Source organism: Miniopterus schreibersii (genome assembly GCF_964146895.1).
Source record: "Miniopterus schreibersii genome assembly, chromosome: 12".
In the NCBI taxonomy this organism is placed as follows: Eukaryota; Metazoa; Chordata; class Mammalia; order Chiroptera; family Miniopteridae; genus Miniopterus; species Miniopterus schreibersii.
In genome coordinates this window covers 26,589,618-26,607,769 of record NC_138112.1, presented here as the reverse complement: position 1 = coordinate 26,607,769, position 18,152 = coordinate 26,589,618, and the positions used below count along the sequence as shown (strand labels likewise).

The 18,152-nt window shown below is 47.4% G+C and overlaps 1 protein-coding gene across 4 annotated transcripts in view; it reads right to left on the bottom strand.

Moving 5' to 3' along the window:
• Positions 1-18,152, bottom strand: part of ME3 (malic enzyme 3) — a 164,295-nt gene that overhangs the window by 37,956 nt on the left and 108,187 nt on the right. For all 4 annotated transcript variants that reach the window (XM_081153172.1, XM_081153174.1, XM_081153173.1 and 1 more), the window contains exons 5-6: positions 16,895-16,970; positions 7,365-7,526 (exon numbers count right to left, since the gene is read on the bottom strand). In XM_081153172.1, the coding sequence (XP_081009298.1) occupies positions 7,365-7,526; positions 16,895-16,970 (238 nt within the window). The remainder of the gene's footprint in view (positions 1-7,364; positions 7,527-16,894; positions 16,971-18,152) is intronic.

Genomic DNA, 18,152 nt, shown 5'->3' with positions numbered 1-18,152 from the left:
AGCCACTATAAGTCAGTAGCACTCCCAGTTGTGACAATAACAAATGTCTGTAGACATTGCCAAATGTCTTCTTTAGGGGCAAAATTGCCGCTGATTGAGAACTGCCATAGGCAGGATCTGGATTAAAGTATTGAGTCTTGTCCAAAGCCACTGATCTGGACTGAAATTAGAAAAATTTCTTCCCTCCATCCCTCCCTCTTTCCTTCGCTCCGTTCCTTCTTTCCACAAAATCTTACTGAATCCCTATCATGTGCCTGGTTGTGGGCTAGGCCCTGGGGATACAAAAATAGAATGATACAACCAGAAATTTCAGTTCGAGAAAGATGCCCACCTTAATGCTAGCCTGTGTTAGGTGACCCTCCACTCCACGTCTTGCAGCTCTTGGTCAGAGCATTCACACACTGTTTGGTCCCCTTCTGTGTCTGCATAGATGTGATGACCACTCCCACTGGCTGACTTCCCACCTCTTCTATACCCCCAACACCCCTCTGCAGAATCAGTGGACTCACTCGTGCAGAACACATTTACCGATTATCTGTCCCTCACATTGGGCCTCACAGGGACTTGGAGGTGAGTGAGAAATGATTGTTGCCTTCAACCTGCTCAGTCTACTGCAGGTGGCTGGTGAGTAAACTTACAAACTCGACTACAGGGCAACAAGACACAGAGAGGCTAAACAACCTGCCCAGACCTTGGACTAGTAAATGGAAGAGTCAGGATTCAAACTCAGGCTGCTTGGCTCCAGAATCCATGAGCTTAACCATCAAGCTGCTTAGGTGGCTCTTTTGCACACCAACCAGGACTGACTGGTTAGGTCCTGGGGATACAAGGATAGAATGATACAACCATAAATTAAAGACACAGCTCTAGGTCCATACTGTCTTGATGGTGCTGTAGGAGGTGGTTGGGCAAAGGTGCAGGGGACAGAAAAGAACAGGAATGTCAGCCTTCCCAGCTCCTCACCCCCAGTCCTGGGTCCACATAATCAGAGGTGGGTTTAATGCTTTCTCCAAGGCACCACAGGTCTACATGAGAAAGGCAGTGGGTCCTTACTGTTTCTTAACCTTCTCACACCCTGGATGACACATCCTTGCGACTGATTAGGATTCTGCCCTGGCAGGTGTGTGTGTGTGACTAAAAGATGAGAGTGGGACATACATGGTGCCTACCATTCCACATGTCCCTTTCAAAGTGACTATCTAGAAACCACCTGAAGGCAACACACATTCAGCTAAGAGCAAACAATAAAGTAAATGATGGTATACGACTCAATGGACAGCTAGACAGTCATTAAAGTTGGTGGTTTTTAAGCCTAGGCAGCCACCTAGACAAATGTGGGTGCGATTATTTAAAATGGAAAAAGCAGGATACGGGATTGATATCCTAATTTCAACAGCCTGAAACACACACAGAACCTTGGAAGGGCGTGCACAAAAATGATAAAAATAGTGAAACTCTTGGCATTTTCAGAAATATTCATTTGTTTTGTTCTTACAGAGATGAAAGGGTCCATGTTGAGTTATAATTTGTAATGTTGCCAAGTCACAGATGTGACTGGTGGTGGATCAGGCAGCAAAGAGTGAATTTCTCAGTGCTGCTTATGCAGCTTCTGGGATGAGCCAAATTCCCTAGTGGTACTGAAGTATTTTAGGATTTTCCAAAAATTCCTGAGCATATCTGCCTTTAAGATAAAAGGTCAATCATAAGGAGGTATAAGGGTGACGGTACAAAGCTTTAAACCGTCCCTATGTTTACTTTTATAATAGGTTGTTTTATGCCTGAAATGCTTCAAAAGTAAGCACACAGAAATATTGAAAAGAAAGTTTCTATATGGAGATGACACTAAAAAAAAAAATAACTTCTTATATTTGTATAGAACATTCGAGTAATTTCACTCCTTCTGAATGAAAAGTCATTTGGTCCTTTTGTCTCACATCTTCTCATCCCCATGGTACAGATGAGGGAGGTGGAGCTCAAGGGTTTAAATCAACTTCCCAAGCTGACACGGCCAGAAAGCCGCTAAGCTGAAATTGAGCTTTGCCTTTCCCGTCTCATGACAGTGCCATTTCTGTTCCGTCATTTGATGACATGGTGGTTAGGGAGCCTGGGTGGCTCCCCACCTTCTGCCTGGCCTCCTGAAATTCAGCAGTGGCTGGGAAGGTCCAGGCTGTTATCCTGCAGACCAGGCTGGGGAGCAGTGACAGCCAGAATGGAGAAAGTCATGTCCACATCTCCAGCAGCTGGATCTCTTTTGGCAGGAGAGGGTGGTGTTCCCACAGCTGTCTTGGCACGACGTGGAATAAGAAGCCCACATTCTGCCCTTGTCCCACTGAGCAATTTGTCTCTAAGAATGACCGCTGGCAAGGGGTCAAACTATTAACTGGCCTGGACCCTCTCCTTGCGGCCCTCCTCCATCCTGGACTTCCTCAGCTGATTGTTAAGGAGTTTCTAGCAGGTAGTATTGCCAGATGAAAGACAGGATGGCCAGTTAGATGTGAATTTCAGATGGGAAATAATTTTTTTAGGTAAATATGCCTCAAGTTTTGCATGGAATGTACTTATGCTAAAAAATGATCAGCTATTTGTCTAACATTTATATTTAACTTCCATTCTATATTTCTCGCTAAATCTGGTAACCCTACCAAGAGAGACAGAAGGAATCTTAAAGTTGGCAGGCAGTGCACTGCAGGGGAGAGGGTGGCCCTGGTCAGGATGCCACCATGAGTGCCCTCAGTATGGTCTGGCTTTAGAATCAAAGGGCTCTGGGCTTTGGAATAGGTGGATCTGGGTGTGAATTTAAACCCTGTCACTTAACTAGCTCTGTGCCTTTGGGTGAGGTATTTAACTTCCAGCTTTATGTTCCTTCTGTCAGATGGGGTAATAATGATCTCTATTGCATACTGCAAGTTCTTTGAGGAAAGGGCCCTTTATTCATCTCTGTCTCCTCAGTAATTTTGTGCATAGCAGGCCTTTAAAATGTGTTTATTGATGTGAGTGGCATGAATTATAGAGCTGGGTTAAGGAGATGCTGAATTAAGAACTAGGAAAGTCTTAGAAATCACTTGGTTCAGCTTCCTCCAAATGAGTTTTCAAGGCCTGAAAAGGTTAAATGAGCTGCCCAAGGTCACAGAGCAAATTGGGTGAGACCAGCAGGGTGGAAAGGACAGCTTCTAGATCAGAGGTCTTCCCTGGTGGGACCAGCTTCCCCACTGCCAAGCCTGGCTGCTCCCCCTCTGTTAGGTAGTTGCCAAGGTTTGGAACTAAATAAGTCTGTAAATAAAACTTTAGTTTAAGACCTTTGTCCAAAGCAGTGAAACAGAACTTTCTCCCCGGCCCTTGGAGTTGACTATGTCCTCTATGGCTGTCTGCCCAGTTCTGACTTCCTACAGTTTTTCTTGGAGATGAAATATCAAGAAAAACAAATTGGTTCCCCCTCTTCGCTGATGTATCAGTGAGCACTGGGTTTAAGCTGGAAGAGAGATGAACCTCCCCAAACAGGAAAATCTTTATCTTGCATAGCAACAGGCACACAATGTTATTCAGGGAGCATCTGGGGGTCTGAGGAGGTTGTGGCATTGGGTTCACACTGTGGACACAGTTCACTGTGCCCTTCAGGGTGGCAATTGTGCCCACTACACATTTCTTTGGAAGCTCAGTAAGCCCAAGGGTGAGCTGTACAGCTCCCAGGAAGGACACCTCATTGATCACACGTGCACAGAAGGGAGGGCCTCTGCTGGCACCACATGGTGGATGCTGATGATTTATTAGCTGCAAAAGGACCATCTCCAGAGGGGAGGAAACCCTTCGACATCCAGCTGGGTTTGCGATCCCACGCTCCCTCAGCTATCCAGTCACACCCAAGGCACCGCTTACCGGGCGCTGTTGATAATCTGTTCCCATGTGTGTCTCCCCGCAGCTGACAGGCCTGGCCCCCCCCCCCCCCGCCCCCATCAGTCAGTTCCACAGAGAATCACACGGCATCTCGTTGGGAGGGGAATCCATCACAGCTCAGGACTTCTGCCAGGAGAAGCCCTCCAGGGCTCAGGGGCCGTTTTAAAGCCAAGCCCCCAGGTTGCTTCGCAGAACCCTTAACACAGAGCTGGATGAGCATTGGGCTTGGATTCAAACTTGGGGAAGCCGTTTCTGTCCTGGGACCTCTTTTCCATGGGGAAGCAAAGGGGCTGAACTAGAAGTATGTCAGGTCTCCCCTAACACGAACAGTCTGTGGCTCTGCTGTGTGTGGCTGAAGCAAAATGCACACACCAGTCCGCACACAGCCATTTGGGAGAGCTGAGAGCAGGTGACCGACCGCCTGACTGGGGGGGACTCCCTCCCCCTGCCCATTTGGGCCATAGTCACTGAGTGTCCCTTCTTCATGGGCTCACTGCCTCACATATTTGTTTTTCCAAACCTTCTTGATGTGTCAGGTAAAAGTGACTCAGAGTTTCAGGGCTGCAGACAGCAGCTGTTTTCCTTCACCAGGAAGCCTGGGGGTGGGGTGGGGTGTGGGGGTGTTTTCTCTGACTCCAGAGCTCCTGTGGCCTCAGGAGTTTTACAGAGATGCACACACAGATGGTCTACTTGTTCTGACACTACATACGGTCACAGCAGGGCCCTCCCCGCACTGACATATTGCTCTGGCTTGCTCTGTGGGGGAGATGTGCCCTAAGACTTCTAGGGGAAAAACTTGCAAATTGATTCAATTTCTAAAAAAGAACTGTAGTGCATGAGATCACACAGGGAATCCATTTGAAAAGAGATAAATCACTGTCTTTCCAATGGTGCCACTTTGTGAAGCTGGATTTTTGTGTCCTGAGTTTCTTGAAGAGGGTCTGATGGGAGCTCATCTTTCTTTGGCGTGGGGGAACCGTGGAATAGCATTAGTACACCCTGACTTGATCCAAAGGGTTCATGGATCCTGACTTTGCAGTCTTCTTGACCCAGCCTATAACACAGATTCATGGCCTCTCGGAGCAGTGTGCCACGGTGGACAAGCCAGCTCCGCAGCCAGAGACCTGGGTTCAAATCACAGCTCTGACACTAGGAACTGAGAGGTGGGGTGAGTAGTTCACATATTTCAGTTTCAGTTCTCTCATCTATAAAATGGGGAGAACAATATTTCCTATGGCTGTTGTGAGAATGAAATGAGATTAAAATATGTAACCCCTAGAACTATGCCTGGCGCATTGCAGGTGCTGGTGTTGGGCTTAGCGGACTAGGGGAGACCTGCTCTCTCGCCCCACTGTTGCATGGCCAGGTCTTGCCTCACTGTTGCACAGGCAGGTCGGGCTGTGCTCCTCCTCTCAGCTGGGAATACTCTGGTCCCTTCTGAAAGGAGGGAGCAGGCCCAGGGGACGCTTTCTCCCTTCCACAGCCGGGGGAGAGGCAATTCAGAGGCATAAAGCCACAGGGGGAGAGGCAGACACTTGGAGTGGATGTGGCACATTAGCCATTGAAATGATCAATTAGGTGACAGTGTTGAAACACCGACAAGAGGTATTCCACCCACGCCTGGCGCTCATTCACTTCCCTCATGCCCAGCAGAGTGCCTGACACCGACTAAAGGCTCAATAAAGAAATTGAATAGACAAATAAATTTCAATGTCAATAAATAAATTTAACTTGTTCAATAAATAAAGAGAAAGTGTTCACAAAATAATCTTCATTGAAAAAATTAGAACAAAGTTATGGGCACATTATGATTACAACCAGGTAGTAACTACACTTGTATCTATGCATAGATGAGTGTTAGACGGGAACACACATGTAGCATTGAGGGAGAAATGTCATTTCCTTTTTTTTAAATAAAAATTTTAAATAATGTTTTCAAGTTACTTTAGTAATAAAAACGTCTAAAAATCAAGAAATGACTTTTAGTTATAACAGAAACCTATGCAGGTGGTGTGGTATGGACGAAGATCCCAGCCCTGCCACTTCTAGCTGAGCACTCTGGGCCTCAGTTTCCTGCAATGTAAAAACAGGGTAATAACAGATGCTCTATTCACAGGGTTACTCTCAGGCTTACCCAGGCTGGTCTGTGTAAAGGGCATGGCCACGATTACTCATGGTTTCCTGCCATCTTTCCTGGTGAGTTTGTTACAGGTTGGGGTCAGCTCTAAATTTCAGCATATCATTGCTGGGCGCTGGACCTTTGATGACAAAGGGTCTTAATGCACCTGCTAGAGGCAACCAGTACACTTCCAGAGGATGCAATGGTCTCAGAATCAAACTCAAGTTGTCCCATTTAGGAGACAGAGAGTGAAGGTCCCAATTAAACCCGGCTGGAACACAGCAGGGGGTGTCAGATGGGAATAATAACTGAAACAAAGCTTGCTACATGCATGCCTGGTTCTACACGTGTTCCTTGTGGCTGAGGGTCAAACCCAGGCATCTGGCTCTGGGGAGGGAACCACAGTGCAGAGCCACCCTTGATGAATGTTTTGGGCCACCATCCAGCTATGAAAATGACATTGTGGAAGAATGACCTGGGAGAAAGCTGATGACAAACATTACATTTAAAATGCAGGCTATAGAACTGTATGTGCAACAAAAACCCAATTTTGTTTTTATAAATGCTTTGGGGAGAAAAAGTTGAAAGGAAATTACCAAAATGTAGACAATGATTAGTATTGGTTGTGTGACTGATATTTTATTGTAATAGTTCTCTGGATTTTCTCAATTTAAAAAATATGCACATGCACTCATTTTAACCTCAGAGATAAATGTCCTTAAGAAGGCATTCTTGCTTTTTTTTGTGTGTGTGTTTTCTGTCATAGAAACAACAGGCATGTGCAAAGCTTGTGTCCAGGGTGGTGGTACTCAGAGCTGCTTAAATTCTAAACTACCTGGGGTCCTACAGGTGGACCTCACTCACAGCCTGGCTCAGTTTCTACTCCTGGGTTTGCAGGACGCTCAGTTGCCTGGTCCAGGCAGTTCAGCCCTTGGCCCTGGAGCTTTGAGTTTTAATTCTTTCATGGAGGCAGATCGCCTCTAAAATGCTGAGAAAAAACAACAGTCGCACAGCCACTTCCACCAGTGGCCTCTTCACTAAGGATCAGAGAGAAGCCTGAGCGCATGGAAGCTGCCTGGCATCATGGAGCAAGGAAGCAGAAGAAGCCCCAGCAGGGGTCTCCCTGGAGGGTCTCAGGAGGCAGAGGAGCAAGGAGGCCCAGCAGTAGCTGAGGGAAGAGAGGGGCTGGGGCTGGGGAAACAGCGTCCACTCCATAGTTGTGTAGAGACAGTGCCCTGTCGAAGGGGACCCAGCGAAGAAATGGCCTGACGCTTTGTAGAGATAACTGCCCCACAGAGGCGCTCCCCACCCCATCCCAGCTGCCCCGGAGCTCCTGGCCCAGGCAGCTCGTTACCTCATTGTTGGTGCCGACGTCCAGCAGGACAGGGAGGCACTGTTGCGGGTTGACCCCTCCGCACGCCGTGTACAGGGCCAGCTTGCCCACAGGGATGCCCATGCCGTAGCAGCCCAGGTCTCCCAAGCCCAGGATGCGCTCCCCGTCAGTCACCACCACGGCCTGAGAAACAAAGCAGGATGCCATCAATCACCAGCAGCACCTCCGGTGACAAAGTGCTGGTCTTAGCAGCTCTGGAATGTCAGGCCTGACAGCTGATGCCCACTGCCTCTGCTGGGGATGGAACAGCTTGTCTGGGACAAGGCCAGAGATTCCTTCAACCGCAGGTGGCAGGCTGGTGAGAAACCCCACTGAGGGGAGATGACAGAAAGACGCCTGTCTTGCATTCAGAGGTTGGGGTGGGGGCTGCAGAAACAGCTGGAGGGAAAACACATCTAGTCACTCTCCCTCGAAGAAACCAGGCAGACAGGCTCAGCTTGAGATTTGGGGGCAGGGAGGGAAGGATGTGAACAAAGGCGATAATGAAAAACCTGCTGCTACAACCCCAGGGTTTAGAGACCCTGCTCTTGGGCCTGCTCCTGGAGTGTAATAAACCCAGTGTGCAAAGGACAGAGCTTTCCTGACATCTGCTGGGGTCACTACTTCACAGGAGACCAGGACAGTCCTCAAGCTGTACTGGGATTTACCTTTGTGTTTTGGCAAATGATCACTGAGGGGATACCAGGTCATAGACATAGTGCTAGTTCAAGGCCTACCCACTGTGAATTAACAGATGCTGGTGAAGCTGAGGGTGATGATGGAAATAATTATATCATTATGATGGATGTCCATTTATTCATTGCTTTAACACATGTTTATGAAGCACCTACTTTGCATAAGACACTGTGCCAAATCCTGGGGGAAGGAGCTTCAGTTAGTTCATCTGTGAAACCCAGCCCTTAAAGAACTAAGGGCCCAAGGAGAGATACAACATGTATATTTATAATTATGGCTCTGGGAGGAAAGTGTGAGTGCAGTGGAACAGGACAAGGGCAGCAGAGATGAGGGGACACACGTATCAGATCCTGGACAGGTGGAGATTGTCCACCAGGGGTGTGGTTGGGAGAAAGGCGTTTGATACAAAAGGAAATTAAGATCCAGAGTAGAGGGGGCGGGGGGGAGGGAATGTAGGCTCTGTGTGGGGGTGCAGGGCATGAAAGGAAAGAATGGAAAGTCAGGCAAGAATCAAACAGTGAAGGGCTTTGAATGTCAGGCCAAGGAGAGCTCTTCTGGGTGACAATGAAGTTGTTTATAGGTCACCCCAACCTGCTCACCATCACTGGTTCCTTCCATATATAAATGAGCTAAGTTTAAGGGGCCACCCATCCTTTCATTGGAACTGGTTTTGGGTAAGACATAGGACCAGCTCTGAGCTATGGATGTCCTGGTTGGCCCCAAGTGTGATGCCCTTGGCACCATAGGGGTTAGTTAGATCCTTGAAGGTACAATGCTGGGCACTGGGGATAAAAAGATGAAGACCATTGTTGCCCTGTAAGAACTTATGATCTAGTAAGGGTCCATGGCATCTCCTCACTTCTTTTCTCTATCTCTCTAGAAGCAAGCACACACAAGGGCTGTGCTGCCTTTTTTGGTAGAAATAGGTGCAGAGATTCTTAAAAACACTACACTGCTTCTGAAAAGGGGGCTCTGGAGAGTGCAACAGACCCACAAAGATGACCATCCCCCTTAGATTGGTCTGCCGCCTCTATGGAGAGTGCTCACAACCTACAACTCACCTGATCCTCACATGGCCGTGGCAGGTAGGCAGGTCTGAGATTGTTATCCCTGATTCACAGGTGAGCAAACCAAAGCTCCTAGACCTTCATATTCTATACATATTTAAGTATAGCCACATGCCAGGCACGGGACTTGATGTTTCCACATTAGTTATCTCAGAAAGATTAGATGACTTTCCAAGGGCATCTTGCTTGTGTAGGTGGCAGGCTGTGATTTTAATCAGGCTTTGGGTTCCTGGCTCAGGGATCCTTCTACCACCCCATTTAACTGGGCTAAAACACCTGTGCTCTTGGCAAAGTCCTGCCCTGCCTCAGTGCCACCCTCTCTGCAGCCTGCCTCTGACCTCGTCCTGGCGGCTTCCTCCCTCATGCTGCTCCTGGGCACCCAAACTCTGGTCATTTCTCTACTGTCTCTCCTCATCAAAGCTTTCTGACTCCAGTTCCCATCCTCTTAGAATTTCTCTCTGCTGAGGGCCAGTGAATGACATGGAGTTAAATCAGCTACTACTCCACTGTGTTAACCCTACCACTCTGGGGCCTTCTGATATGGCAACAGGGATGCAATGATGCCCTCCCAGCCTAGAATGTCCCAGGACACTCTACGGCACCCCAACTCTTCCAAGGAAATGTCTCACCTCCATTTGTCATCCACTCTTTATTTTACCGTGCTACTGATTAGGTGATTGCAACAGCTTCTCAAACAGACTCCTCTTTCTTCCAATCTCTCCTGCCAACCAATGCCAGGTTCATTGTCTCAGAAGCCTGTTCCCAGGCTCCAACACCTCTGTGACTTCTAACTGTCCATAAAATAGAGTTCAAAATGCTTAAATCTTTAAGGTCTTGAACCCAACATACCTTCTGAAACTTATGTCCTGCTATTTATCTGCACAAAATTGCCTACTCTAGCCAAACTGGCCTCCTCACTCCTGCCAGACACACTCTGAATTCACCAGTAATTTCTTACCTCTCAGCCTCCACATTCCCCTGTCCTAGAAGGCCCTTTCCCACTTTCTCAGCAGTGCAAATCCTGCCCATTGCCACTGATGGGCACTTGTTATATCTACCCACACCTGGTCTGCTCACCCTTCCTGTCTGGCTGCCTGCCTTCCACAAACATTTATTAAGTACCTACTTCTTGCCAAGCCCTGCATTTGCTACTTAAACATTCGATGGTGATAGCATTTGGATTCTTATTTAAAATTTTTTTAACATGCAGATTTTATCTCACCAAATAGCCTAAAGGTTAATGGCAGGGGTTTTGGAATCTGATAACCAGTATTTGAATCTAGGCCCCTTGATGATTTGCCACATGTAATCTTGGGTTAACAGGTAACTTTTCTGAGTTTCAATTTTCCATGAAATAGGAATAATAATAATACCTAACTCATCAGGTTGTTGTAAAGATGAAATAAAATAATATATGTCTTATTTTAACTGGGCCCCTTGTATAAAGTAAGCGATCAGTAAATGGTACTGCTGTTTGGATTATAATAATGATTATTGGGAAAAAGAGTATATACTAAAATTTTTATTTATTTCATCTCTCTCTAGTTCAGTATTACCACAGAAAAACCATGCAATAATGATCTGTTAAATAAGTGAAAGGGAAACGAAGCGGAGACCTTGGCAAATGCAGCTTTGAAGAAGTCTGGCCATGTGAAGCCCAACAGCATTTTAACCTAGACAACGTCATCCATTCCAGTGGCTTCTACTGTCATCTCTAAGCTAATAGTCTGCTGGACACTGTCACTTGGATGTCCAATAGTCCTCCCACATGCCCCTAAACCTTAACCAAATGAATTCTTTTCCCTTTTACACCTTTAAAACCTTTTACTTCTGCTGTCCTCCCTCCCTCTGTTACCCCTTATCTCCCAGGCTCAAAACTGTCCAGTCTGCTTTGACTCCTCTCTGTCATTAGTTAACCACAGCTAATTGGTCACCAGGTTCTGCTGATTTGACCTGCTCTATATTTTTCTTGTCTGGTCCATGATCTTCATTCACACTGCTCCTGCCTTGGATCAGCCCACCCATCTCTCGATCACTGCAGTGGTGTCCGGACTGGCTCCAATACTCTTAGAGTCTCCCTATTCCATTTCATTTCATGTTTCCAAAGCACACCCAGGTTTGTCACTTTCTTGCTCCCAAACCTCCGGTGGCTCCTGACTTCTCTAAAATACAACTCAAACATCTTAGACTGGCATTTAAGGCTTTCTATGGTCTACATCCAATCTGCTCTTTGAATTTCCCCTTTGTCCACGCCATGCTTTATCCAAACTAAAATTATTTCCAACCTTTTATAAGCTTTGTACTTTCTTGACTACATGCCATTTTACTTCTCTATCCCTGTATCTCCTTGATCTAAACCCTACCATCCTTTTATGTTTCAAGGAGCAGTTCAAAAGGCACCTCCCTCCGTGAAAAGTTCCCTTCTGGGAGTTCTCACTCCCTCCTCTGAATTTCCATAGCGGTTACCTCCCCCACAGCACCTACTGCTTTCTTGTAGTTGCTTTTTTGTCTTTCTTAGTAGCTTTAAATTCTCTGGGGCAAGTAATGGGTCCTGTCATCTTTGATTCTGTAACACTTGGCTTGGTTCCTGCAATGGGATATGAATTCAGTAAGTGGTGGACAATGTGATAGATCCACCAGAGACAGCAAAGGGTCTGAATTCAGACCTGGTGTAGATGAAAAGTCCAGAGAGAAGACGCTGCATCCTATTTTTCATGACATCACATAGCTGATGCCAAGAGCCACTAGTGCCGTGGAGGTCGAAAGGCCAAGGGCAAACCCAAGCAGCATTGCGGGGCTCTAGAGCGCAGCAATGACCACCAGCAAACTACAGGATCACAGTTTCCTTCTTTGGATGGCTCTGAAACTCACAGTTCCTCTGTATTTCAGGTGACTAGGGCATGGTGCATCACATTCTTCCTCTGTCCACCTAGCTTGGACCTCCAGCCTTTTCCAACTTATCACCTATGTCCCTTAGCCCAGGTGGACCCAATGGGGCTAACCCCAGATTAACCTGGGGATCATGACTCCTTGCTTGCTTTGGCTTTGGTTTCCTTGGACTTGGATCTTACGGTTACCGGCTGCCCATAGCACTGGGTGTGCGTCCCTCTCCTTTCATCCTGCCCGTTCTTCTCTTCTCTCTCTCCAGGGCATGAGTAATGCACACTCCATAGTTTCAAGTGTTGGTTCCATTCCTCACAAGCAAAGAACCTAACCTCTCAGCCTCCTTGTCTATGAAATGGGGGTGATAATAATCCCTGCCTCTGAGAGTGTTATTAGAAGAAGTCAATGAGTTAATCTATGTAAAGATTGAGCAGAATGCAGTGTGGGGCGTATATGCTGATGTGTTACCAAGATCCCCTTTCAGGAATAAAGGGGTTATTCCCCCCCATGGTACCCTTAGCTGTCAGCCCCCTTTGGGAGTTTCCTGAAGAGAGCCACCTTGTTCAGTTATACCCCCTTCCAAGGGCAGCAACTAATGACTGATGAATGAGGGAGATGAAGGCCTAGGTCTCCTGCCCCAACTCAGGATGACTTTGAAGGGCCACCCCAACTACAGAGCCTCCTCATGAGCTCTGTTGAGTTTTCCTTGACACCTCACGCAGCCCACCTCGCCCTCTGCTCTACCCCACCTCCTGCCTTTCCAGAGGTGTTGATCCCATGAGTACTCCCTGATATAGTCCTAATATGCTAATTTCCACCTCAAACCGTTTCCCAGGAAATCCAACTTCTGACACTGAGTAGAGTGGGATTTAACACATAGCAGGCCCATGCATGACAGGAGGGCACTGGGCACTTGCATCTGCTCCAAGTTTAACCATCTCAGTGGCTGGTGCCCAGTGGCAGAGGATGCTCCCTTGGATCCACTACCCAGCCGCCACTCAGCACCTCCTTCCCGAAGCTGTTGGGACTGGGCGGAGGGAGAGATTTAGGGGCTTGAGAAAGCTGTTGGGCAGGAAGGCTGTTTGCAGCTGAGCCTTCCTCCCGGCTCCGGCAATGGCTGCTGTGGGAAAGAGTCAGAAAGGCAGTTCTCACTCCTCTTTGTGATTTATGCTGGACAGCTCTGGGTGGCCTGGCCTGCCCCTCCTCCCTGAACAAGAGGGGCCTACAGAATCTCATGTTCCTCAGCCCTGGGCTGTGGCCTCACTTCCCTCTCAGCCTCCATCTCAGTCTGCAGCTCTGCTTTCTGGCTGGGAAACTACCGAAAATCATCTTTTATCTACCAAGTTTATTCAGAAGCTCCTCTGAACCACTCCTTCCTCCAGCCAAGTACCCAACATCAGAGTCCAAGGATACCTGTGCCTTGGAAAACTAGGTGGCTCAGCAGCATGGTTCTGGGGACATTAGCACTTACTCGTAGGTAACTGCGGGCAAACCGCCTAACCTCAGCTTGCTCATCTGAGCAGACACACTTCTACCTGTTCTTTCGGACCCACCTCAGGGGTTTCGGAAGCGCTTCTGAGCCACCCAATTTTCCGAGTCAGCTCCAAAGTACAATGAAAGCGGTAATGAGCAGAGATTCCCTACCTAAGTAAGAGAAATCTTCATCTTCTCTTTTGAGGCAACTGGAGAAAACATCAGTTAATAAGAAAGATTGCAGCTTGGAACATTCTGAACCTTTGAAAGAGCAGTCCTGGAATGAAGAGGAAGGACCCTCCAGTAAAAGGCTGGTGGATAGGGCAGGGCAGGGACTGGGGTAAGCTAGGAGCCCAATCAGCCCTAATTAACTTGTTTACATGTCAAACTATAGGCCTAATATTTAGAGTTCCTGGTTTTCCCAGAAAAGCAAAAAAATAAAAATAAAAAATCCAAGTATTTTGTTTTTTAAATGAAGTCTCCTGATTTTAGAATGTTGCCTACAAGTTCAAAATTTTTTAAAATCACTGAGGGACAAATCAAACATATCAGGCCAAATCGGATGGCTGCCTGTCTGTGGCCTGTGATTCCCAGGTCAGGGGCCTCTCCATTGCTGTGCGTAAGCCTCTGGTCTCTTCCCTGCACTGATGTATGGGCCACAGCCACCTCCTCCTCCAGCGATAACCCCATCTACTCATGTACCCTTCAGTCTTGTACAGACTTTATTGTAGTTAATCCTCACAACAGCAAAACAAAGACCAGAGAGGTTCTCTGCACACAGCAGGTAGATGGAAGGTTAAGACTAGAACCCAGGTCTGTCTGATTGCAAAGGCAGAGCTGAGTCTTCCACAGAGTCGCTGGGACTGACCCGATATTTCTTCAAAGTGAGATGGGAATAAAGGTTGGAGGGGAGGAGATGGCCCCAGGCATTCATGCATCCACTCTGGGGTACCGCAGGGCCAGTGGTCAGCCAGGCACCCCTCGGCTCCTCACCCCAGGCTCCTCTCTTTGGCAGCATAGACACAATTTACTGTAATACTTTCCAGGTCAGTCTCTCTAACTAGACTGCAAGCTCTTTGAGGCTGGGCCTGTACACCTTTATCCCTGACCCTGCAAGCAGCTCTGATGGAGTAGATATTTACAAAATGGTTGTTAAATGCAGTTGAATTAGATGCACTGGCCCAGATCTGCTCATGCAACTTACACTTTCCTTAGAGGCTCTGGTTATCTCTTTATTTGAGGCCTGCTTGAGTCCCACCTCTTCCAAAGTGACCCCAAAGCCCAGGCTTCTCTTCCTCTGATATCACAACAGTTGCTGTCTCCATATCCCTCTAGTGATTAAGCACTCAGAACTTAGAAGGTTCTCAAAATGTGTTTATTAAAGCCAACAAATATTTAGCAGGGAAGGTTCTAGTTTGAATTTCTGTCTTGATTTCTGAACCAGAGTGAGTGAATTTGGGGTCAGGGTCTGTGTTTTTTCTCCTTCTGCATTCCTCACAGCAGGGCCCTGGGTGTGGTTCTGTAACTTGTGCCCTGACAAGAGGAGCAACTGGAACCCGAACTCCAGTTCCAACCTGCAGGAAGGAGCACCTTTGTCTTACTGGTTAAGGGGAGGTGTCCTTCTGTCATTCTTCCTAATTCCTTAACTTGCACAAAGGTACCATGCGTGTTGGTGGAGACAGAACCTCTTCACTCCTGGCACAGTGCATGGTACATGAAAGATGCTCATGAAATCTGTCAACTGAGTTCATTCAACTCAGTGAGCACCTACTGAGGGCCTGCTATGCCCAAGCTTCACCATGGTGAACTGTCCGGGACGGTGGAAAGATTAGTTTGCAGAATCTCCGTGCATGTCCTGCAGGGCAGGCTGGAGTTAACTTCCCATCGAGTGGGCTGCCTTCCCTTAATGTCCTCATGATTTTATTATAGATTCATCCTGGGCACACCCTGGAAACTTACTTCTTCTGGGACTGGGACCAAACCCTGCAGGGCCAAGGCCTGTGTGTAACTGGAGTCGAAGCAGATAAGCGGGAAGGAGGGGCACAGTGCGAAATCACAGCCACACGAGAGGATGAATGAGTTCTTCAAGGGGGTTGGGACTGAAGTCCGAGGTCCTCTCCTACCTGCTCTGTTCTGAGTGCCACCACTTCCCCAAGAGACCAAAGTGGGTGGGACACAAAGAGAAGTAGGAAGAGAGAAGCTGTATCTGGGGCCTGGTGGGGAGAGGTGGGGATGGCTCAGGGAATTGGCAGGCACAGAGGGAGGGAGGCACTGGCCAGGAAACGCTGGAGTCCCCGCTTTCCCAGCTGAGGCAGGATGGTGCCAGCGTTGGCCCTGAGAAGTGCTCATACTGGGCTCTTTGGGTCAGCTCCAACCCTTCCCTGGGCTCGTGTGCCAGAAATGCCCTCACCAAGCAGTCAGCAGATGTTTTGCTTCACCCACTTTGTTGTAAAAGTGACAATGATTTAAATGCCAGGGATCCTCAAACTCTTCCATAGATGTCCCTAAAGCAGGAGGAGATCTGGGGATATAACAGGAGGCTAACAAGTTTCTACAAAGCAGCATGTTTCATATTTTAAAATTAACACCAATTTTGCATTCTATATTATTGTTTACTATATAAACTTTTGAGTGAAATTGATATTCCAGTAAAAAGTGCCAGGTTATGCCGTCACTCTGCATATACATCTCCCCCCGCCCTGCCCCCCAACTGTTGTCTACAACCAGGTGTGAAGTCTGGCTCATCATTAGCTTTACCTTTGGTTGCAGAATATTCCCACCCTGCATCCCACTCTCTCCAATACCTAACTGTTCAAACTCTACCCCTCAATTCAAGACCCAGCTCCAATGTCACCTCTTCCATGAAGTCTTCCTAGATTCCCCTCAAGCTAACAGTAATCTCTGTCCTTTGAACACCCCCAGCTCTTTCTGTGTGTCTTGTTTGCCTCTAATCAAGTTCCACCTTGTTAGCATTTTTGTGTCTCTGTCTTACTTTCTTCATGAAAAGTCAGCTACTTGAGAAGAGGCTCTGTCTGATTTCCCCATGTCCACTGTGGAAACTGGCAGTGTATATTCACTAGGTACTCCATACACACTGAACATACCCTTCAGGATACTGCTACGACTATTATTATTAATTATTATAACATATTAATACTACTACATTAAAACAATAATAAAGGACAGTTTCACAGGGGTGCCTGGCCAATGCAAACCTCTGCTCTGTGTGCATTTATGCTTGGCTGTGCCAGGTCTGTGGCCTGGAGCTGGGAAAGGGTGCAGTGTCTTGCCTTCCACGTTGCTATGGCTCATTTTGTACTTGGGAATGACTCTGGTCCAGGCTGAAAGAATTCACTCAACAACAGAGCAACAGCAAGGAAAACAGGATCATACCTTAATATTGTCTTCTGGCCAAGAGTTCAGCATTGTTGCAAGGTGGCCCTTGTCATGGATGGTGATAAACAGCCCACTAGGAGAAACAAAACACGGACACACAGAGAAACCAGGCAGTCAGACTAGGACCAGAGCAAAGACTGCAAGTACTGTGTATCACTGTGTCGCTTAATTTTGCCCATAGGTCTGGGCAAGAGGGATCCCTGTCCAAAGTCCCAATTATTTAGAGGGCCCTGCTCTGGCCTTCTCCCAATTTCTCCTCTCCGCAGGGCAAGGAGTCCTTGAGGCTGAGGGATGTGCCCACAGGAGCCCGTGCTCACCTGAGCTGGCACCCTCCCTTCCTCCCTCTAGACCAGGCACACAGGACCCCAAAGTTCTCTGGCTGAATGCTTTCAGCTGTGAGCCCATTATCTGCACCACTAGCGTCTGCAAATTCTAAATTTAAACTTGGTCTTCCAGACCATCATGAAGGTATATTTGTAAAGGCAGGAGGCTGGGACATATTTTACTTAACAGTTTATTAGCTTGATTTAGGACTTTTAATGTTTAGACCATGTATGTGGACCCGAGTCTCCTGCCCTGGGATTAGGCGTGAGAGAATCCGAGTACCTGGGCTGGGGAGAGGGGAGTGGTGCAGAGGCTGGCAAGTAGTTTGTGCCTTCTTGAAGGCACTTCAGACTTAACATGTCCAAAACCAAATTCATGATCTAATCTTCTACCATTATGACTCAAAGACAAGACAAAACAAAGACCCGAGACAAACCTGATTCTATTCCCTTTCTCAGTGAATATTCCCCTGCTCGCATATATCTAGTTTAACAATCCTGAACCCCTGGAGCCATCCTTGACACTTTCCTTTTCTCCCTTCATACAACCCATCGCTGAGTCCTGCAGTTCTACTTCCTAAATAACTCCTGGTTCATACTCTTCTTTCATCCATAACACCACTGCCTGGTCCAAGCTCCTGATGGCCCTTCCTTAAAGTGCCACAATAACTTAGTGCCACAATAACTTTGTGCCACAATAACTTTGGGCCATCTCGTGTCTCTCCCCCATCTATTTTCTATACAGTGGAAAGAGTGATGTTCTTGAGATCAGTCTTACTGTGTTATCCCTCGTGCTAAATATCCTTTCTGTCTTTTCATGGCCATTGGAATAAGTACCCTGTCCTTTACCCAAAAAGGCCGCGTGATCTGGCCTGTCAGCCTCGTCTCTCCATCCTCACTTCGGTCTCCGGTCATCATCGGCTGTACTGGCT